The sequence below is a fragment of the Schistocerca serialis genome, chromosome 6, assembly GCF_023864345.2.
Source record: "Schistocerca serialis cubense isolate TAMUIC-IGC-003099 chromosome 6, iqSchSeri2.2, whole genome shotgun sequence".
NCBI lineage: Eukaryota > Metazoa > Arthropoda > Insecta > Orthoptera > Acrididae > Schistocerca > Schistocerca serialis.
Genome location: NC_064643.1, coordinates 286,585,952 through 286,610,459, shown reverse-complemented (window position 1 = coordinate 286,610,459; position 24,508 = coordinate 286,585,952). Strand labels below are relative to the sequence as shown.

General features: G+C 42.2%; 1 protein-coding gene and 1 non-coding gene across 3 annotated transcripts in view; both read left to right on the top strand.

Annotated features, from left to right (window-relative positions):
• The window catches only part of LOC126483770 (rootletin-like), a 250,250-nt gene that overhangs the window by 10,901 nt on the left and 214,841 nt on the right, over positions 1–24,508 (top strand). For both annotated transcript variants that reach the window (XM_050106920.1, XM_050106919.1), the window contains exons 3-6: positions 992–1,074; positions 1,152–1,412; positions 12,011–12,114; positions 22,936–23,080. In XM_050106920.1, coding sequence (XP_049962877.1) covers positions 992–1,074; positions 1,152–1,412; positions 12,011–12,114; positions 22,936–23,080 — 593 coding nt within the window. The remainder of the gene's footprint in view (positions 1–991; positions 1,075–1,151; positions 1,413–12,010; positions 12,115–22,935; positions 23,081–24,508) is intronic.
• On the top strand, positions 21,227–21,301 carry Trnas-cga (transfer RNA serine (anticodon CGA)). The gene has a single exon. It is a non-coding gene; the product is annotated as a tRNA-Ser (tRNA).

Below are 24,508 nucleotides of genomic sequence, written 5' to 3'. Positions count from 1 at the left end.
CGTCTTGGTGGTGTACTGCATCAAAAGCCGTTTCACAAACTCAGCCTCCACAGCAGTAGTGACGATGTCTTTGCAAAAATTCGTGATTGGGGATTTGTCGAAAGCTGTTTTAAATGCCCAAAATCTGGGCATTTATAAAGAGAGTACTTTCTAAAGTTTTTGCTGCTAGAATGTGTAATTTACCAATTAAAATAAGGGTTGAGATGATACTCCTGATATTAAAAGTTGGTAAATGTTTACACTTAAAACTATGTGTAACATTCATCAGAGAGCTGCAAAACTATCCTACCTCTCCCATAACTGGAAGTCGATGAATGGAGCAGGGACATGATCTAATCCATCTGATACCAAGGAAAAATCCACACTGAACAATCCAAGCAGAGACAAAATGGAAAGCAACCCAGTAGTCAGTGAGGAATCAGATTCCGGGGAATCTGAGGTAGAGCCTGAACTCCTTGATTCTCCTTCAACTTATAAAGATCATGGAACTGACTGCGAACAGTCTTTTAATTTTTTTGCAGTACAAAGTATAAGTAAAAATCCTACCTACAGGTCAGCTACTTAATATAAACTATATTCTATGTTGAAAATTACTTTTAAACTTGATTATTGTTTTTCTTCTTTCCTTATGTACTGCCCTAAGAATGGACCTCATTAGAGATGTGAAAAGTTATGTTTACGGTCCAATTTCTCATAACAATTCTTCCCTTCCTCTAACTGTCAAGCAGCTATTTCAACTTGTTTACCCAACCACTAAAGTAGTAGTGTTGCTAAACACCTTTCCCAATAAAAAATATCAGCTTAATTTTTTTAATGTGTCACTTATCAATTAAACTTTGAAATGCATAAATACCTGCACATTTGTCCCAACTTATAAATACCCAGGCATCTTACATCACCCGTAATGCCACTGCTTAAGATGCAGAAAATGTTTGTATACATTGTGAATGTCATTAAATTATTTCTTCTTTGTGTGTGTGTTTGGTTTTAGTTCCAGTTCAGATGATGTGACATGGAAAGAAGCTGAAGTTTTTGACACTGACGTAATGGAAGGCTTAACATCGTTTATTAAAGGTAATTGTGCTACTTTATGGTCATGTAAATGTTGGAAAACAATGAGTAATAAATTCTGACTTTATTTCTTTTTGCAGAACATTTCCCAAGCTATTATTTGGACTCTGAACTGTATCGTGTCATGAGTGATGAAGACTGTGAGGAACTTTTGTGTTTACTGTCTTTAATTTTATTTTACTGCACGATGAGAAGTAGTGCTTCGGACTGGATACAAAATGCTCTGTGCTGCAGGCTTAGTGAGGAAATGCAAGTCCGTGTGAAAACATTTATTGAGAAAATACCAAATGATACCAGTGCTGTCACGAAAACATTGGTAAAGGAAGCAACTTTAGAAAGTGGTAAATAAATAAATTTATTAATTTTTATTGATAAATCTGATACATCCTGAAAGATCTTAGTGTGAATTTGCTGTTTGTGCTCTAGCATGTTTTGGGACAAGAGAGCCCACCCCTTAAACTACACAATCAGCTGAGTATGGTGTTCATTTTATTAATTGCAAGTGGCTAACAAAGTAATGTAAACACTAAAATGGATGTTATTAATGCAGCATTGGCTTGTTTTAAAAGTGTGATGGATCTCGGACTGTGTCACAATTTATATAGGAGAAGTTATAGCAGCTGTTCCACTGTAGGACTAGACACTCCATTTTAAATTAGTGTAATGAATAGTAAGTCTGGTGAGTTCATTCTCGTTATCCAGACTGCACCTGATCAAATATGACTTTGTGAACAGGGACATCATCATTTTGGACTTATTTCAGAATATCAGGACTTACAAATACCCTTATTAATTGAAACATTATCCATAGAACACATTAAATTTTAAATGAAACTAACTACACCACAGAGATACCCCCTTGTTGAAGAATATTAGACAGGTGACATAGTCCATGGATGTCCAACACACAAATAATTCATCTCCTCTTAAAACAGGGTCTAGTTTGTTGAATCAGACCTCATTACTTTTTGTTGTTTTTAGTTTGGGACATGCTGGACTTGCACAGCAGGTTATACTGTTGTAGTTTTGTTGTTGAAGGAAAATGTTTTAATCACACGATGAAATTATTTTGTATAAAGTTTAAGAGGTATTTTTTCTTTCTTTACTTCAATGATTTGACATTTCTGCCCTAATGAGCAGTGGATGATGTATTTAATGGCAAATGATCCATTATCAGTCGATTAAGTTTGCTTGCCTCTGACCTATTGTGGTGTATGTAGTCTGTAATTGTGGATAATATCTGCTCTACGTCTATACTATATACACGAGAGTACTTTAAATGCTAGAATAATTCTCTACTCCTTCCTCTCTTTCACCTATGCACAAAAGGTACATGTGGAGAACGCTCTCTCTCATTTTCTGGCAAAGGCTGTGACCCAAAATTTAGTTGTGAGAGTGTGATTGTCTTTCCTATGCGCATGTCTGTGGTTCAGTGATCATCTTTACAGTGAGTTGCTACCTATCCTCATAAGTATTGGTTCTCAGAGTATTTATGCAAGTTACCTGTTGCTGGGATTGATCACTGTGGTCTCATTTCATCAACATGGTGTCTATTGACGTGACTAGCTGATCACATGAGTGGACTTTCACAGTGGGCCACAAATGTTCAAACCCTGCCTGTCGGATCTGGTCTCAGCAATCTGCTCGCAGGCTGGGTCTGTTTATGTGTGGCATAATGCAGTAGATTTTCACAGTTTATCTAAGGACCCACGACTGCAGTGCTCCTCAGCAGGCCAGAGGCCACAGGCGATGGATTTCAGGAATTGTGACGGTCTCACCGCAAGTACATTGTACAGTGCGGCATTTTATAGACATTTTATTTATTATAGTAAATTTTGGCACTTAGAAAATAATTTATATATTATAAAGTAGGGACGATAAGCAGAAAATTGTGGCAATCGCTGGCGGTTTGTACGCTATGTTCTCGTATAGTTCTTTCAAGAAAAATCTCACAGTACCTGTAAAATAATAGACATAACAGGGTGGGTAAAAAACCGACAATAACGAACGTAGTAGAACCAACATTGTATTGGTGTTCACCTATAGGGTTGTTTTACACAACTCTTCCCTGCCTTACACACTTCTTTAAAGAGGCCTACTTTTATCTGCTCAGATGATTTCTGAAATCAGTGAAGGTATTTTAAATGTGGCTTGCAACTCCAAGGAAATGCATATTTTTCTCATCAAATGTGTTTCATTTTATTGAAACAAAATATCAGTTGTCTTAATGGAACACACATACCATTTCGCTTGCTTTCTCCATCTAAAAACAGTTCATTACAAAAGATTTTGATATTACTACTTAAGATTTTTGCTCACACGGGGGAGAACTATAGAAGACTGCATTTTTTATCAATTTATGTCCTTACTTACCCTTGAGATCTCAAATTTTGTCAGGGAAAAATGCTAAAACTTGTCTGGAAATCAAGGAAATATCAGAGAATTTCACTTAGCGAAACTAGTGGCAACCCTGCTTTCACTTCATGTTGCTCAAAATGCATACTTCTTGATACAGGTGTGCAAATCTTAAGGGCAAAAGCAACTTCTGCATGATGTGGCAGTGCCAAGTAACATAGCTTAATGAAACTTGGACCAAGCATTGAAAGAACTGCTGGAATATAGTACCGAAGTAAACTGCAAGTAATATATAATGTGACGAACACAAAAGACACTTATTCAAAGGCAATAATTACACTGAAATTACCACAGTTTGTGATAGTTCCTTGGACATTACAAAAGGTGGGACATGATGCTTCATGGGTTATGTGATCACCGTGGATGGTGGTGGCTCTCCTCTGCTGGCCGCAAGGGTGGTGAGGACTTCTTGTAGTTGGGTGCTGGATTCCCTCACTCAAGGGGTCAACTGCTGGGTGGTCATTGAAATGCTGCAGTAAGTCTACTGCATCCCAGAAGTACTCAATGAGATTCGTCACAGGAATCGCCAAGCCGGTCCATTCATCAAATATCCTCTTACTTGAGCTTCTTTTTTTCCTGCAGTGTTTGATGCAGTCACACGTCATCCATAAGAAAAATAAGTCAGGGCTGAATGCACCCCTGAAAAAATGTACATGGAGAAGGATTACAGTCAAAATAATGTTGAATAATGAGTGTATTGTGTTCAGAGATTTGGAGGTCAGTTATGTCCATGCAGAATTGTGCCTCCCCACACCATGACATCTGGACTGCTGAAATGATGTTTGACATTGTTCCTGGGTGCATTAAATTTTCCCACATGTCACCATGTGAGGCTACAAGCAGAATCACTACTCCAGAATATGCTCTTATTTGAGAAGAGCATGCAACAGCACTCCTCCATGAACCAGTCCCTCTACTCTTCGCACCAACGCAAAAGAATGTGCTGTTGTCAGCCGAATACATCTTCATCTACACTCCGCAAACCAACATGAAGTGCATGGCAGAGGGTACGTCCCATTGTACCAATTATTAGGGCTGCTTCTCATTCCATCCACATATGGAGTGCGGGAAGAATGGCAGTTTGAATACCTCTGTGGGTGCAGTAATTATTCTAATCTGATTCTCATGATCCCCATGTGAGCAATACATAGGGGGTTGTAATACATTCCTTGAATAATCATTAATGCTGGTTCTTGAAGCTTTCTTGCGATAATTTACTTCTATCCTTAAGAGTCCACCAGATTAGTTCCTTCAGTGTCTCTCTGTGACACTCTCCCATGGATCAAACAAACCTGTGACCATTTGTGTTGTCCCTCTCTGTATGCATTCGGTATCCCCTGTTAGTCTTATCTTGAATGGGTCCCATGCTCTTGAGCAATAATCTAGAACTAGCCACACGACTGATTTGTAAGCAGTCTCCTTTTTAGACTGATTGCACTTCTTCAGTATTATACCGATAAACTGAAGTGTACTGCATGCTTTACCCACGACTGAGCCTATGTTCCATTTCATATGCCTACAAAGTGTTACAACCAGGTATTTGTATGAGTTGGCCGATTCCAGCAGTGACTCATTGATATTATAGCTTCAGGACACTACGTGTGTTTTCTTTTTTAGTGTGTGAAGTGCAAAATTTTACATTCCTGAACATTTAAAGCCAGTTGCCAATCACTGCACCACATTTAAATCTTATTCAGATCTGACTGAATATTTATGCAGCTTCTTTCAGGTAGTACTTTACTATAGATAACTGTGACATCTGGAAAAAGTCTGATGTTATCGATAATATTGTCTGCAAGGTCATTGACATACAACATGAACAGCAAGGGGTCCAAGACACTTCCCTGAGGCACACCTTGAGTTACTTCTACATCTGACAATGACTCTCCATCCATGATAACATGTTGCGTCTTCACTACCAAGAAGTTCTCAATCCAGTCACAAATTCCAGTTGATACCCCATATTGTTGCACTTTTGACAATAAGTGTTGGTGTTGTACTGAGTAAAATGCTTTTCAGAAATCAAGAAATATTGCATCTACCTGACTCCTTTGATCCAAAGCTTTCAGTATATCATGAGAAAATTACGCATTGAGTTTCACATGATAGCTGTTTTTAGAATCTATGGTGGTTGGCATTGAGGAAGTCATATTGTCCATGAAACCTCAGAATATATTCTAAGATTCTACAACTAATCAATGTCAAAAATATTGGATGGCAGTTTTGTGGATCATTTCTACTACCCTTCTCTTTGACGGATGTGACCTGTGCCTTTTTTTCAGGAACTGGGAATGGTCTTTTTATTGAAGGGATCTAAGATTACTGTTAGAAGAGGAGCTAACTCACCTGCAAATTCAGTATAGAATCCGATAGTGATTCCATTGGGCCCTGGAGCTTTGTTCAGTTGTAACTATTTCAGTTGTTTCTCATCACCACTGACACACACTTTGTAAAGTAACATTCGAAAATAGATTTAAGCATTTCAGTTTTTGCCATGCTACCTCCATTTTCAGTTCCTGTCTCACTTGCTAAGGACTGGAACTAACTTTGATGCCACTAAGAGTCTGCACATATGACCAGAATTTCTTTGGGTTTTGTGAAATGTTATGTGACAGTATTGTGCTATTGTAGTCATTAAAGGGCATCACATATTGCTCCCTTGACAAACGAGCATTCGTTTAGCATCTCTAGATCTATAGTCCTACACTTCGTTTTATGCCTATTATCCACTAATCTCAGTTTCTTTACAGTGACTGTATACTGTGGAGGTTCCCTCCCATTATGAGCTTTTCTACTCGGTGTATTTGCATCCAGCGGATGGTTAACTATTCTTTTAAACTTGATCCATGCTACTGCCCTGTGTTGAAAGTTTAAAGTTCCTCATGGAGATACGAAACTACTGATTTTGTTACGCAGGTTTACGGACGTATATACAGGGTGTTTCAAAAATGACCGGTATATTTGAAACGGCAATAAAAGCTAAATGAGCAGCGATAGAAATACACCGTTTGTTGCAATATGCTTGGGACAACAGTACATTTTCAGGCGAACAAACTTTCGAAATTACAGTAGTTACAATTTTCAACAACAGATGGCGCTGCAGGTGATGTGAACGATATAGAAGACAATGCAGTCTGTGGGTGCGCCATTCTGTAAGTCGTCTTTCTGCTGTAAGCGTGTGTTGTTTACAACATGCAAGTGTGCTGTAGACAACATGGTTTATTCCTTAGAACAGAGGATTTTTCTGGTGTTGGAATTCCACCGCCTAGAACACAGTGTTGTTGCAACAAGACGAAGTTTTCAGCGGAGGTTTAATGTAACCAAAGGACCGAAAAGCGATACAATAAAGGATCTGTTTGAAAAATTTCAACGGACTGGGAACGTGACGGATGAACATGCTGGAAAGGTAGGGCGACCGCGTACGGCAACCACAGAGGGCAACGCGCAGCTAGTGCAGCAGGTGATCCAACAGCGGCCTCGGGTTTCTGTTCGCCGTGTAGCAGCTGCGGTCCAAATGACGCCAACGTCCATGTATCATCTCATGCGCCAGAGTTTACACCTCTATCCATACAAAATTCAAACACGGCAACCCCTCGCCGCTACCATTGCTGCACGAGAGACATTCGCTAACGATATAGTGCACAGGATTGATGACGGTGATATGCATGTGGGCAGCATTTGGTTTACTGACGAAGCTTATTTTTACCTGGACGGCTTCGTCAATAAACAGAACTGGCGCATATGGGGAACTGAAAAGCCCCATGTTGCAGTCCCATCGTCCCTGCATCCTCAAAAAGTACTGGTCTGGGCCGCCATTTCTTCCAAAGGAATCATTGGCCCATTTTTCAGATCCGAAACGATTACTGCATCACGCTATCTGGACATTCTTCGTGAATTTGTGGCGGTACAAACTGCCTTAGACGACACTGCGAACACGTCGTGGTTTATGCAAGATGGTGCCCGGCCACATCGCACGGCCGACGTCTTTAATTTCCTGAATGAATATTTCGATGATCGTGTGATTGCTTTGGGCTATCCGAAACATACAGGAGGCGCCGTGGATTGGCCTCCCTATTCGCCAGACATGAACCCCTGTGACTTCTTTCTGTGGGGACACTTGAAAGACCAGGTGTACCGCCAGAATCCAGAAACAATTGAACAGCTGAAGCAGTACATCTCATCTGCATGTGAAGCCATTCCGCCAGACACGTTGTCAAAGGTTTCGGGTAATTTCATTCAGAGACTACGCCATATTATTGCTACGCATGGTGGATATGTGGAAAATATCGTACTATAGAGTTTCCCAGACCGCAGCGCCATCTGTTGTTGAAAATTGTAACTACTGTAATTTTGAAAGTTTGTCTGCCTGAAAATGTACTGTTATCCCAAGCATATTGCAACAAACGGTGTATTTCTATCACTGCTCGTTTAGTTTTTATTGCCGTTTCAAATATACCGGTCTTTTTTGAAACACCCTGTATATCTGTGTGCGTGTTTTAGTTGTCCTTCGTTATTTGGTTATCATTGTTGCCACAGCCACATCATGGTCATTGATACTAGTTTTGATATAGACATCCTAAAGAGGTCTGGTCTATTTGTTGCCTTTAGGACCAATACGTTTTCTGTCATGAGTGGGGTTTCTAACTATCCATTCGAGGTAGCTTTCAGAGAAGGCATTTATTAATGTTTCGCAGGATGTTTTATCACACCCACCACTAACAAAAACGTAATTTTCCCAATTAAATGTTGAATGATCAAAGTCTCCACTGATGATTACACTATGATTGGAAAAATTGTGTACACATGAATAGAGGTTTTCTCTTAAGTTTTTGGTTACATCAGAAGATGAGTCTGGTGGGCAATAGAAGGATCCAGTTATCATTTTATGCCCTTCTGATACTGAGTCTTGTCCAGAGAATCTCACATGCAGCTTCGATTTCTATCTCGGTGGATTTGAGTTTCTTGTCTACTGTGACAAATACACCACCACCACAATTTCCCATTTGCATATCCTCTTGATGTACACTCAATTTTTCCCCAAAAAAATGTCACTGCTATCTGTTTTAGGCTTGAACCAGATTTCTGTAGATAGTGTTATGAGAGCTTCACTGCTTTTCAGGGGTGCTTCAAGCTTTGACACTTTGTTGCGAATGCTTCAGCAGTTAACAATTGTGGTTTTAATACTCTCACATGTGGGAGGCATTTCTTTTGATTTTACACTGATGCTTCTGGGTTCCCTACAGCTATTGTTATCTGGATTTTTTGGGGGGGGGGGGGGGGGAGAGTTGCCTAATCTAAAAAATCCTTGTGTGCACACCACGTACAGTCAGCTACCTGAGTAGCAGTCTCTGGCATGTAGTGCACACCTGACCCATCTAGGGGTCAGTTCTCAGTCCTATGGCGCAAGTTCAGGAAGTTGCAGCCTAGCTTCTCACACAACCTTTGAAGTCTTTGGTTCAGTCCTTCCACTTGACCCAAATCCAAGGGGCAATGCTGCAAATTGTGAGCTTTGTTGAAACTCCATGTGCAAGGCTGGTCTTCTCAACCTTCTCTGCCAGTTGCTGGAAATACCCAAGTATGACCTCGGAGCCTAGACAATGGGTATGATTTGTTCTAATGTGTGCCACAGTCTGCGGTTGGTTGTGTACTGTTCCCTCAATAGGTGTTGGAATAGCCTTTTCAACATGTTGAGTGAGGCCCACAGGCATACACATTGAGTGCACCTGGTGTCCTTTCCTGTCCCTTGCTGCCATTTCCCTAAGGTGTACCATCCTTCGCCGTACATTTGAACTGACCCCTACCCTTTTGCATTTGCCTACTCTTGACACGAGATAAAAAACACGTTTCCCCAAAAGAAGGTGAAGTGAGTCCCACTGGCTCAGTTTCAGTGGAATACATCACTTCAAACTTGTTGGTTAGACATTGCTACAGCACTCTGAGTCCACACTAATCCCCGTCCACCCTGTACAGGGTGTCTAGATTTACCATTGACATGCCGCTCGCAGTCAAGTGGATGAGTAATGACAGATCCTATACTATCTGCAGGACAGGATAGTACGTGAGGTACCTCAGGTACAGGTATTGCAGGTACACGACACTTGGGTGCTCTTCCAACACACAGGTTCATAGCAAATGCCAATCATTTGACAGCAGTCAGGGCATTTTCCAGCTGCTTATGAACATCAATCAACCCATCCTGTGTTCGAGAACAGTATTCATAGTAGGGCTGCATTTTGGCTGGTGTAGTGTATTACAGGACAGTAAACAAATAACTTTAAATTAATCCCACTGATTATCTTTTAATCTGTTGATTTAAAAAGTTGCTAATTCCCTATATGAATTGAAGCAAAAACACAAAATGAGATTTCTGTTAAGGCAACACAAAAATCTGTGGTGAAAATTTCTGGTTTCCTAAAATGTTTTGAAATTGATTACAGTTTTTATTAAACTCAAAAACAGATTTAATTTATGATAAACTTAGATAATATATAGAGCTACTCCCCTTTAAGCGAAAACTATATGCAACACAATGTTACTTATAATATCTGCTACACTAATTAAATTACAAATGATGTTTTACTGCAAATTACTCATAGATTATGCAAAGGACAATGGTAGGTTCAGGAAATTCTCAAAAATGCACTTTTATTTGCATTGATACACAATGAAATTCAGGGGTGATGTATCCTCTGGCTGCAACTATGAACCACAAACACTGATTTGCTACGAAATATGTTATGTATTGACAACACTTATACCCGTAACTTATGAAAGTATAGTTTTGTAAGCATCTGAAAATTGTCCAAAATAACCTATTACCCAGGCACTTATACATTGAACTTAGAGGAAGATTGTTTTGAATGATGATAGGCATACTGTCTCAAAAAATTTAAGAGCATGATTAACTCTAAGCCTACAATTGATGATAATGGTAAGAGTTCATCACGGCACTCGCAAATCTTCAAAGTGTTGCAGTATATCAATGAGTAAAAGATTATGCAGAAGCGATGCGAACAGTAAAATATGCAAATATAGAACTTCAAATGGGTACACAAATCTTGTACAAGCAGTCTCACACAAAGAAAAATTTCAAAATTGGCTTTTTATATTCTGTGCCAACTTATACACTGGCATGCCGAAGAACAACGCTGCGCGTGAGTTTATCTCAGTCAAAATTGCTAAAATGTGTAGCACCAACAAAGCACGTATTCTGCCTGTTGCAGCTAACAAAGCTGAGTCACACAAAATGTATTGGTCGTTGGGGAGAGGGGCCATCCCCATGTTGTCATCTAGCCACAGTGGAGCATTAGATTGAGTGCTTTACAGTCCTGTTAAATGTGGTTGTAATTGTACCCGCTGTTTGATGCGAGTCCCTTCGTGTATGTTGCACAGTGTATGGGTCATCTGCTGCTATAATTGACCATGGTAGATTATGACCTCTCATTTGGTCAGCAGTGCTTGTTTTTTCGGAATGCTTCCCATGCATGTGAGACAATGCTGTGAGCAATACCAAGCTCCAGGGCTACAATTATCACATTTCATCCAGTTTCCCAATGATTTTTCCCCATGTGAAATCATCCATACATTGTCTGCAGGCAATGTTGTAATGGCCGCCACCACCACTCTCACTCACTTTGTCTTTTTGTGTTCCTTCAACTGCCTCGTGTTACACGGCCAGCACCATTTTGCACTGTGTGATGTCCAACTTCCTGCAAATGACTGGGAGATCTCTGGCATCTCGGTCTCTCACTTTCTCATTTCCATTGACTCGTTAATGTTATGTTACGTTATGTAGCTCGTCTTTAAAGTTATGCAGAGCAGTGTATTTTAGTCTTACTGCTTTCAGTGAATGGTCTCAAGGCAGATAATCAGATGATGATTTCCTCCATATCTATGCCCAATGTTACATTTGTTTATATTTAGGATCAGCTGACAGTCCTTACTCCATAATTGAGTTGCTGATATTTCCAGATTTATACGTATAGTGAGTATTAAATGATTCTCTCAGGATACTTCAAATGTTATTTCACCTGTAATAATTTTACCCCATCAAGAACATCATCTTGAATTCTATCTGCTAGGAATTCGTGAACCCAATCACAAAGTTGGTCCAATCCCTTAACTTGTGCTTTATTGGGTGACAGTTTGGAACTATATTGAATATCTTCCAATCACTGACAATGTTACCCATTAATATCTTATCAGAAGCTCTGAATCTAGGGGGTTAGCATCACAGTCTTTGGATCATAGAGTCTTGCATTAGATATTAGATTGCCTTCAGGGTTAGTAATGTACTATGTTTGGGGTTGTGTGTTAGTCCTTCATTTCAGCCTCATTGGATGTGGAAGACACTGAGATAGCGTGTAGTACAAAACATGTAATGCACCTGGTGATCGGGTCTCCCGGCATATATATTGCGCCACCACTGCGCCCCCCCCCCCCCCCTTGTTTCTAAACACATTGTGCTATATAATCTGTTTTTTACTGTCTTATGTCATTAAATATGTTCTGAAACCTTTTGCAGGATTGTATTCTGGTAGTCCTCCTGTGATGTTCAGCTACAGTCCCCAGACAAATTCGTTGCTAAAAGGACAACAGAATGCAACCCCTCTGAAGTGTTACTTCCAGGTATGGAGTAAAAATGTTACTATTGCTTTATTAATACATGGTATTACCTTGACGGAAACTGTTGTCTTCGTTCCTTTTATTCAAAATGTATTCTGATGTTAAGTATGTAGTAGATGTTCTCATACAGCGAATGCCAAGTCTTGAAGGAGTTGAATTTTTAGTTTTTGCTAGTGTTTGTGAAGATATTAGTACTTCCATTTTTTTGATGTGTTGCTCTAGTCAGTGCACATAAAGATTGCACATCTGGTGCCTCAGGTAACGTCAAGTGTCAATAGAAATTGTAATATTGGCTTTTCTTTGAAACAGTATTGTTGAAAGTGTAAGTTTGAGTGTCCATTCAAAGACAGGTCTCATGTTATGGTGGAATGATTAATGATTTGCAGTTTAGGGGTATGCATTTTCAACTTCTCGTGACGTAATGAATAGTCCATTAAATTTCGGGCATGCAGCCATGCAAATAAAATTTCCTCCACTGATATTTCAGCTGCGTATCATCCGGCCATGCTTAGAGTGCGTCACAAGACTGACGACAAGGTGCCAAGTGCGGCCTTATATGCTCCACCGCGGCGGTACTGCGCATGCGGGTCACAGATGCTGGTCGGTGCCAAAGAAATACGCTAACACATGCGCCGCCTGTGGCGAAGGTGTGCAGACATTAGATTCGCTTCTCGTTGTATGATCAGCAGTGCTGACACCATGACGACTTCTCTGCAGTTTAATTATGCCCAAGAGCTGTATTCCATGCTTTGTCAAAATTAAAACTATTATCTCTATTTATTAAATTATTAGCTAATCTAATCTCTATAGCTTCCTTGAAGACAGTTTCGCAAAAGGAAGAGGCGGATGTTAAAATCTTCACATCACTGTAATTCATGGAATGACCTGTATCAGTACAATGTTTGGCCACAGCTAACTTGTCTGGCTGTAATAAGCGTGTGTATCTTCGATGCTCCACACATCTCTCGTGAACGGTGCATGTCGTTTGACCTATGTACGACTTCTCACAATTTCTGCAAGGAATCTGATACACACCCACTTTACGAAGCTGTAAATCGTCCTTCTCAGAGCCGAGTAAATCTGCAATCTTCGTGGAGGGCCAGATCACCTTAACACAGTGTTTCTCGAGAATTCGGCCTACCTTCGAGGAAAGAGCATCCAAATAGAGCAAAATTGCACTACATATGAAGGAATTACTACCTTCTTCCCCATCACATACCTGCATTCTAGGTTTTGCATTGAATGCTCTATGAATTTGCTGTGGAGAAAACCCATTCGATTTAAAAATACTCTTGAGGTATGTGAGCTCTTCTTGTAAATTGTCTTTATGGGATATACAGTGCACCCTATGCACTAAGGTCTTAAGGACACCTATGGTCTGTGAAGGGTGATGGCAGCTATTGGCATGAAGATATAGATTTGTGTGTTGATTTCTGATATACCGCATTTCCTAATGTGCCATCAACTGTATGGTGAACAACAACATCCAAAAAGGGGAGGCAGCTGTCTCTTTCTATTTCCATAGTAAATTTGATGCTAGCATGGATGGAATTCAAATGCTCAAGAAATCAATGTAATTCATCCATTCTGTGCGGCCTCAAGAGCATTTTTAAATCGAATAGATTTTTTCTGCAGCAAATTCGTAGAGCATTCAATGCAAAACATAGAATGCAGGTATGTGATGGGGAAGAAGATAGTAATTCCTTCAGGTCTAGTGCATTTTTGCCCTATGTGGGTGCTCTTTCCTCAAAGATAGGCCGTATTCTTGAGAAACACATTGTGTAGGGGATCTTCCGGCCCCCCACGAAGATTGCAGATTTACTCGGCTCTGTGAAGGACGATTTACAGCTTTGGAAAGCAGGTGTGTATCAGATTCCTTGCAGAAATTGTGAAAAGTCATACATAGGTCAAACGGCATGCACTGTTCGTGAGAGATATGTGTGGAGCATTGAAGATACACACACTTATTACAGCCAGACAAGTCTGCTGTGGCCAAACATTGTATTGATAACATGTCATTTCAGGAACTACAGTGATGTGAAGATTTTAACATCCATCTCTTTCTTTTTAGAAACTGTCTTCAAGGAAGCTATAGAGATTAGATTAGCTAATAATTTAATAAATAGAGATAATGGTTTTAATTTTGACAAGGTATGGACTCCGGCTCTTGGGGGGGGGGGGGGGGGGGGGGAGTAATTAAACTGCAGAGAAGTCGTCATGGTGTCAGCACTTCAGTGCACACAATCTGCTGTGGGACTCGGCTACTGCTTGCTCCGGAGGTCAGATGATCGAGTGACTCTTCCATTCTGAGAATATCTGCCTTCTGAACTCAGGTCACTCAGGTCAGATGAAATACTTTTCCACAGCTACAGGGTCTTCAACCATTGACCTTTGTTTTTGTTCTCCAGCTATTACAGACTCAGTTCAGTGGGAAGTGGCTACAGATTTACATTGTAGTGACCAGTTCCCAGAGTGGATTTGTCTGCTGACTTGGACGGTGGCTGACAGGAGACTACGAAGATGGGTGATACGAAGGGCAAGTTGGTTGCAGTACTGTTGACAGGCTATTTTTGAACAAAAGGATTGTGTATAGGAGACAGTGGCCCATATCACTTGAGAGATGCAGAGTCTGTCCCCGGTCTGGTAATCTTTTTAGACAATGGCCTGTACCTTCTTGAAATGGTAACTGTCGATTGGCAATCAGCGCCAGACGGTAACTCTTTGGAACTTCAAATTACAGAAAACCTTCGTTCCTTCATATGTGAGAGCACATTAGAGTTGAGTGACAAAAGAACGGAAGAGGGAATTCATGACTTCCATTAATCAGTCCACTTACACTGCACATGTTTGGGAATCAATAGCCGAGCGGTCTAAGGTGCTGCAGTCATGGACTGTGCGGCTGATCCCGGCGGTGGTTCGAGTCGTCCCTCAGGCATTGTTGTGTGTGTTTGTCCTGAGGATAATTTAGGTTAAGTAGTGTGTAAGCTTAGGGACTGATGACCTTAGCAGTTAAGTCCCATAAGATTTCATGCACATTTGAACATTTGATTTGGGAATCAATAAGGCAGATTTCAGGGAAGGACAGTACACATCCCCTTACAGCCTTGTCAAGTAAATGGGGTCTTGGTGGATGAGCCAGAAGACAGCTCAGGTTTTAAGTGAACACTTTTTCTACTGTCACTATGTCACTGAGACAAGCTCCTGCTGTTCAGGTGTTCTATAGGACTACAGAGATGATGAAGCCCCATTTATTCATGCATAGTGAGGAAGTCTACCACCTTTTGTTCTCCATGTGGGAACTGGAATCAGCTCTGTCTGCGGCCACACTCATTGCTCCAGGACCTGATGATACCCATTATGCCATTCTTAGTCATCTGTGCCCTGAAGCAGAAGGACAGCTCCTTCCTTGTTTCAATCTGATCTGGTTTCGTGCACATTACCCCATGACTTGGAAGGAGGCAGTATTATTTCCATTGTGGAAACCAGGCAAGGACAGTAGTGTCCCTAACAGTTACCAGAGTATAGTCCTTACCAGTTGTGTCAATAAGGCTCTTGAATGCATGGTCAACTACTGCCTCGTCTGGCAGCTTGAACCGTAAGGCCACCTGATCTGCTCCCGGTGCAGTTTCAGGCACTACCATTCCAGCCTTGACAACTTTATTCTACTGGACACAGCGATACAGGAGTCCTTATTACACTGAAACCATTTGGTTTGTGTTTTTTGAGCTCAAAAAAGCATATGACACTACTTGGAGGCCCCAAATCGCCATTGCTCTCAGTGGCATTTCCTTCACAATCAGCTGGCCTCTGTGGCCGAGCTGTTTCTAGGTGCTTTAGTCTGGAGCTGCGCTGCTGCTCCAGTCGCAGGTTTGAAGCCTGCCTTGGGCATGGATGTGTGTGATGTCCTGAGGTTAGTTAGGTTTAAGTAGTTCTAAGTCTAGGGGACTGATTACCTCAGATGTTAAGTCCCATAGTGCTTAGAGCCATTTGAACCTGCACAATCAGGAGTGTTGTCAAATGACTTTGCAATTCTCTACTCTTCTTCTTCTCTTACAATAACAATGAGACAGCTGTAGCTGACCCTTAGCAGGCTGGATACCCGGACCAGTACAACTGGTACAGTTCTCACCAGAGAAGACTGCATGTGTCAGTTTTAACCGTGCTTGTCGAAGCTTTAACCAACAAGTCCTCACAATGAGAGACAATATTTTTTTTAAGTTTACAAGCAACTGTGCGCATTTTGGGTTTATTATTTGATTCAAAATTAACTTGGCTTCCACACCTGAAAGACCTGTGAACAGAGGGCTTCCAGTCATTGAATATTTCAAAATCCTTAATGAAAAAGACGTGGGGAGCTGACAGGTTCCGCCTCCTGCAGTTTTATAGGGCATTTGTTCACTCACGTTTAGATTATGGCAATGTCATCTACAGATCAGCTTGTATTTCCTACCTCAAGATGTTTGATGCTGTCCACCATGGCGGCAGTCGGATATTGACTGGAACCTTTCGTACCAGCCCAATTCAGAATCCACAGAGGCTGGTGAACAACTACTCTGAATTCGGCAATGTACCCTTTTGGCTTGATAGGCACTGAAAATCTCAGCATCACCTCTATCATCGACATTTAATGCAGTGGTCTAACCCACCTTTGAACCACTGTTCAGGAGTCTGTACCTTGCAACCAAGCCATTTGGGATTACATGCTACTGACTGTCTCAGGGATCTGGCTCTATCAGACTTCCAAATACACAGCCAGGGATGGAATGCATTGTCACTTTGGTGTCTTCAGAGGCCCAAAGTGATTTTAAGCTTGACGCATTACAAGAAAACATGGACTTCAGATTATTTTTTCACAACTTTTGTTTTCGTCCATTTTAAGTATATACCACAGTTTCATCCTTGTTTATACAGATGGATCGCAGCAACAAAATGTCCTTGGCTGTTCTGCCATTTTCCCTGATGGGGTTTTCAAAGTGCATCTTCTGGAACAGTATACAAATTATGACAAGGAGTTATATGGCATTCTGATGGCACTGGAGAAGATTCACAGGCATCACTGTACAAGGTTTCTTGACTGTTCCAATTCGCTTAGTGCACTACAAGCACTTCACTGAATGTATCCAGTAGATCAGCTGATTCAGCTCATCCATGACTCCTTACAGTGGCTCCAGCATCATGGCACATAGGTGATCTTTTGCTGGGTACCTGGCCACATCGGAATACAGGGAAATGACATGGCCAACAAAGCAGCCAAGAAAGTATGTCAGAATGGTGCTGTCCGTAAATGTCCCGCCCCATTGCACGCCATGATCTCATTTTCTGATAGACATGTCATGCATCACTGGGAGACAAATGGTTGCAGATGATAAAACAAACTGGTCACTCAAATTGACCCCCACAGGCATGGCGGACTTCATGTCAGCCTCACTGCAGGAGGAGGCCCTGCTTACCAGGGTGCGCATTGGACATAGTCCTCTAACACATTTCCCTCAATGATTCTGTGAAGTTTGTGGTGTGCCACTTTTAAGTTCAGCATATTTTGGCAATACGTGTTGTATATACTGGTATATACTGATACCAGGGCAGCTCTCTGTCTAGATGGAGATTTGCCCACCATTCTTGCCGATATTGATTTCAGTGTGAAATTTTGTGAACTTCCAGGTCTCATCCTTAAATTGGCGGGGACTGACATGCTGACTTTTCGACAGGTCACTGATGACCGTGATGTTGAATGCCTCTCACCACAAATGAGAGTGATTCTTTAATGACCTCATCACTTACAGTTGTTTGCCCTACTTTTATATCTCTTTTTATTGGGGTTTAATCTGAAAAGTCACTAGATGAGAGTGAAAGAGCTCATGTAGGACGATGATGATAAATGTGAAGGCTGCTCCAAGAGCTACCCACATTTAGTTGGGAGGTGTACATGACTGCATTGGAGTTGATGCAGCACATTATGTCTTATTAACAACTTCTTGTTGTACAGTGAGTGAGAATAGGATGCTCAGTATAATGACACCAAATATGTTGATTCTATAAAAGTTTCACTAAGATTAGTCTAGTATCTGTTAACACTTATAAAAACTGTGGATGATGTTAACATATAACAGTTATCCTCACTATTTATCACTGTCCTTTGCAAGTGACTAACAGAATGCCAGGTTAAAGTCTAGATCAGGGCCAACAACAGTCACGGCGCTACTAATCTTCTGCTCTTAGGTTGGCAACCTGTCATTGTTGCATAGTGAGTGAAATGATTCTTTGCCAGAACCAGTGATAATGAAGAACTGGGGCGATGTATTTCTAGCACCAAAATTGACATCATTGTCTTGTTACTGTTTCTTGATGTATTAGCAAGTTTAAAGAGAAATATTTTGTGATTATGTCACAGAGTGCTATAAAATGGACTGATTTAAGTAATTTAGTTCTGCACAGCAAAATAATCTGTTGATGCATGTCTCTTGAATTAATTGCAAAGACACGAAAATTTATCAAATGTGGTTGTGAAATGGCTCATAGAGTTTCATAGATTTTTGTGAATGGAATCTTCTGGAAATGCAGCAATAGCCACCACTTTGCATAAGTGGGATAGTGGTTTTGAACTTAGTCATGGGAGAAGGTAGGTGGAGCAGTGTTTATTAATAATGGTCACATGTTTGATATATTATTAAACATTGATCCACCTACCTCCTCCCATGATGTAATTAAAAAACATTGATCCACTTAACTCAGAGTGCTCGCATAGATCAGTTGTGTATTTCACTGCTTTTTTGAGTATATCATGGGCTGTGACTTTGTCATTGGTTTGTAGATACTAGCACAGTTTAAATAACAGTGACTCAAACAAAAAGCAATTAAATTTATAATCTTTGTTTACAGAAATGTTTAGACCTTCCTTCCAAATGCATTACTTTGAAACAAGTAGTCTGCCTTCTACTCTCTCATTGGTTGCGTAACACAAACAACTGACGCACCTTCTTTTGTTCTCTTCATACTTCATGGAAAATGCTGACAACATTTGTGCACAGAACACACAAATATGCCATTGGCCCCATTATAGACTTCTACTGATGTGCCAGGTGACTTTGAGATGTCACCAGTTCAGAAGACCCATACTCTTAAAACATGTGCATAAAGTAAAAATTAATCAGGTATGAGAGAGAATACTCAGTACTCTCAAAGTTTCTGGATTTGGTGAGGCGTCTTAATGAATGTTACTTTGGTAATGAGTTTCAGTAGAACAAAATCACTATACAGCATTCCTTATGCAAAACTTTTCTATCTCAACAACCAGTGTAGTGCTTGTGTTATGTGCTATTTTATATGCATGTATTCTGTGGATGCAAGTTGTAGGTTTAGTTTTTTATGATATCTGATGAGCTCATCCCATTGTTAAAACATATTCATAAAATAATTTTTGGGAGCAGCAGTCATTCAGTTGTTCGTATACATGACACTGAGAACCAGAATAAACTGAGTGAATGAGAAAACATAGTTGTCTGCTAAAAATCTATGGAGCTGTTGTGGGCAGAGTTTGGATGGTGAAAGCATGCTTGCCTAAACTGAGGGGGCTAACAACATACTACCAGTTCTTGCTTGTGACGTCCTCCGCACCTAAATTGTTGCATGAAGTCAAATCCATTGTAGCCCAAGGCATCAGTTTTAGGAAACAAAAGCTACCAACTATGTGCTCGACAAACGGCCTTTTTACTGCTTCCTTTACTGAAAAGCAGTCTTAGGTTTTAGTTTTTCCGTGTGTGTGTACAATATTGGCACTAATTTCCTAGAGACAATAGTTTGGAAAAAAATTACATGTGAACTTAATGACATTAAATACAAAAACAGATCAGACATATGTGCTTGTCTGTTAGTATGATACCATTTCATAAATTTATTTTTTACCCCTTCATGCCTTAAGGTCCGTTTGCAAGTTTTGCTTTATCATTATGAAACTTAAACCACTATTAAAACTGATATTTTGTTCTTTTTGCAGTGGTCTTTTTCAGGGTGATTGAATCATTGCTTTCTGTGGACCATCTTAAAAACTATTACCTTTTAGTACAACTGCTGCTCCATCGACATCTTTAATTTGAACTGTCCAAAGATTTTGAATGAAATGATGTCAGTTGTTACGTGACAGCCAAAACAATGGTATATAGGGAAGATCCCTGTATGACAGCAGTTTAGTCCTGCATGAAGAGGACAGCATCAAATACTGTTTATAATGAAAGAAGCTGAAGAAATTAATTAAAATTTGTACCATGGCTGGAACTTGAACTGGGGTCTCCTTGCTTACTAGACAGGAATGCCAACCATTGCACCACAGCAGCACTATTGCTGACATTGCTGTATGTCGTCCCCTACACAAAATTCAATCACAGTATCAGCTTATTTACCTTTCTTAGGTTGTCACTATTTCTGAGGCTCTCTGCCATTGGAACAGCACCCCAGAATTGGACATAAGTGATGATCTAAGAAGGGAGGAAAATAAGTTGATGATATGTAGTGAAGTTTGTGTTGTGGAGGGCATTGGACTTAGGTAGACTGTGCAGCAATTTTAGTCACCCAGAGTGCTGTGGTAATGATTTCAAAGTAATTCACTAAAGGATTTTATTCAGATTGATACTGACTATGGAAGCTGTTGTACTTAGGTCAATGGCTTACAGCTGATGGCTGAGCAATTGATGTAATGGTGCTACTTGCTTTAAATAAATGACAACATGAATGACTGCATCAGTAGCTGTACAGTCATAACCATTGGTTCCTGGTGTTGTTGACTACTACAGGTTTTCAGAATGAGATTTTCACTCTGCAGCGGAGTGTGCGCCGATATGAAACTTCCTGGCAGATTAAAACGGTGTGCCTGACCGAGACTCGAACTCGGGACCTTTGCCTTTCGCAGGCAAGTGCTCTACCAACTGAGCTACCGAAGCACGACTCACGCCCAGTACTCACAGCTTTACTTCTGCCAGTACCTCGTCTCCTACATCCCCCAGGCTGTGGCTAAGCCATGTCTCCGCAATATCCTTTCTTTCAGGAGTGCTAGTTCTGCAAGGTTCGCAGGAGAGCTTCTGTAAAGTTTGGAAGGAAATCTGTGAGAACCGGGCGTGAGTCGTGCTTCGGTAGCTCAGTTGGTAGAGCATTTGCCCGCGAAAGGCAAAGGTCCCGAGTTCGAGTCTCGGTCGGGCACACAGTTTTAATCTGCCAGGAGGTTTCACTACAGGTTTTACTCTATCATAACATAATTGAATGTGATAACAAAAACAGTGTGTGCAACTTCATTATCCAATAAGTACAAGGTATTCTGGTGCCTGCTGCCAGTAAAGTTCTCTTTAATGTGTCAGTAAATCCACATTCAAAAACTGTGATCAGCTAATCCTCATTCTCATATAGTTGGAACTGGGAAATTGTTTATTAGTGTAAACAAAAGGACTCCCCCACTCTCCCCCCCCCACTCCCCCCCACTCCCTCCCCCACTCCCTCCCCCACTCCCCCCCCACTCCCCCCCCCACTCCCCCCCACTCCCCCCCCCACTCTCCCCCCCACTCTCCCCCCCACTCTCACCCCCACTCTCACCCCCACTCTCACCCCCACTCTCACCCCCACTCTCACCCCCACTCTACCCCCAACCTACCCCTCACTCTACCCACCACACTCTACCCACCGCACACTCTACCCCCCCCCCCCTCGCACACTCTACCCCCCCCCCCCCCTCGCACACTCTACCCCCCCCCCCCCCGCACACTCTACACCCCCCCCCCCCCGCACACTCTACACCCCCCCGCACACTCTACACCCCCCCGCACACTCTACACCCCCCCCCCCCCGCACACTCTACACCCCCCCCCCCCCCCCCCGCACACTCTACACCCCCCTGCACACTCTACCCCCACCCCCCCCCCCGCACACTCTACCCCCCCCGCACAATCTACCCCCCCCCGCACACTCTACCCCCCCCCCCCCCCGCACACTCTACGCCCCCCGGCCCCCCCCCCCCCCCCCCGCCGCACTCTCTCCCCCCCGCCGCACTCTCTCCCCCCCGCCGCACTCTCTCCCCCCCGCCGCACTCTCTCCCCCCCCCGCCGCACTCTCTCCCCCCCGCCGCACTCCCCCCCCCCCCCCCGCCGCACTCCCCCCCCCCCCCCCCCCCGCCGCACTCTCTCCCCCCCCCCCCCACCGCACTCTCTCCCCCCCCCACCGCACTCTCTCCCCCCCGCCGCACACTCTCCCCCCCGCCGCACACTCTCCCCCCCGCCGCACTCTCTCCCCCCCGCCGCACTCTCCCCCCCCCCCCCCCCCCCGCCACACTCTCTCCCCCCCCCCGCCGCACTCTCCCCCCCCCCCGCCGCACTCTCTCCCCCACCCCACTCTCCCCCCCCCCCGCCGCACTCTCTCCCCCCCCCCGCCGCACTCTCTCCCCCCCCGCCGCACTCTCTCCCCCCCCCGCCGCACTCTCTCCCCCCCCCGCCGCACTCTCTCCCCCCCCCCCCCCCCCGCCGCACTCTCTCCCCCCCCCCCCGCCGCACTCTCTCCCCCCCCCCCCCCCCCCCCGCCGCACTCTCTCCCCCCCACGCCCACTCACCCCCACGCCCCACTCTCTCTCTTGCCACCCGCACCCCCACTCTTGCCACCCCCATTCTCCACAGTGCTAGTGTTTTATTGACACATTTTTTGGCCTGTTACTTTTAATTTCATACTATATTTGGTTTACTGCCGATTCTGCTACTATTAGTCTACAAATAAGGTAATGTAAAGTGTATTACATTGTGTTCGTTGTTATTATATCTGTGAATGATTGTTACTAATAGAGAGATTTTGTTGCAGTCCCCCCTGATACAGCAACAAAAACGCTCCGTCATAGAAAATAGGGAGGTACGTAAACTTAAATCACAGCTTGATTCGGTGACATATGAATATACGGATCTTCAAGAGGAGCTGCAACAAGCACAAGAACAAATAAGAATTCTGAGTAAGATAATTTCTGACAACAATTAATACAGACATAACACAGTACTTGTTGATTTTGTTATATGTCTTAGTTAACTGTGAAACAATTTTTGAAAGTATGTAGTTGTTTGTTATGTATAGTTATTGATGTGAATCAACTAGTTATTAGTTCTATTGTATGTTAATGTGTAAAGTCTAATGTAAAATAATTGTGAAAAATTATCGTATGAGAATGCAGGCTGTCTGTCAGTCATCCTGATGAAATCTTTTCATGTGCAGAGTGCCAATGTTTGATTTTCTTACTCATTCTTGCCTGAAAAAGACAATTAGGAAGCTAAAACAGTGCAAAATTCAGGATAGGATAAGGACAGTGTTACCAAAAGGATAGATTGCTACTCATAATATGGGGATGATGGTAATTCGCAGGTAGGCACAATGGAAAGGCTATTGTACATTTAAACTTTCGGCTGAAAGGCCTTCTTGCAAAGTATAAAAAAAACACACACACACACACACACACACACACACACACACACACACACACACACACACACAGACAGACAGACACACACAGAGAGAGAGAGAGAGAGATAGATATATGGGGGGGGGGGAGGGGGGAGACTAATGAAGGCTATTGGATGTGTTGGTGGTATAGAAGGCTTTGTAGTGCTAAAATGGGAGCAGGGAAGGGGGTAGGTAAGTGGAGAAGTGGGTCTAATGAAGATTGAGACCAAGGGGCTATAGAAATGTAGGCTATATTGCAGGGAGAGTTCCCCCCTGCACAGTTTAGAAAAGCTGATGTTAGTAGGAAGGATGCAAATAACACAGGCTGTGAAGCAGTCTTTGAAGTGAAGCACATTGTGCTGGGCAGCACCTTCAGCAACTGGGTCGTCTAGATGTCTCACGGCTGCAGTTTGTAAGCCATTCATGCAGACGGATGGCTTGTAAGTTGTCGTGCCCCAGGAGATGCCCTGTGTTTACGTTCAGCGATTTTGTTGTTTCCTCTTCGTTTATTGCTTTCACGTTAAATGATAACAAAACGGATATTTGTGGCCAGGAGCTATCAAATGAATTAAATACATTCACATAATTACGGAAGGCTTAAATATGTTATTAGTTTCAGATTTTATTTCCACCTTTCTAACAGTCGAGCATTAATCGTCTTACAGGACAATGAAGTTATTTTTGCCGGTTTGCTAAAGACAGTAGGCTTTTGTTAATCTTTTCTGCTGAGGCAGTCAATTTATTTGAAACAAAGTGTTTAATTTCACACTATTGGCTAGTTTCAACTGTTCGCAGCATTTCAAGTGCACGTATGGCATTATGCTATAATAAAGAACCAAACATGAGATAATACAGTACTGGTACGTCAATTTACATACGAATGTGCAATTTAAGCTGAATTATGCATTTTAGTATGGTTCACGAAATTCCAAGGCTCTTTTAGTAT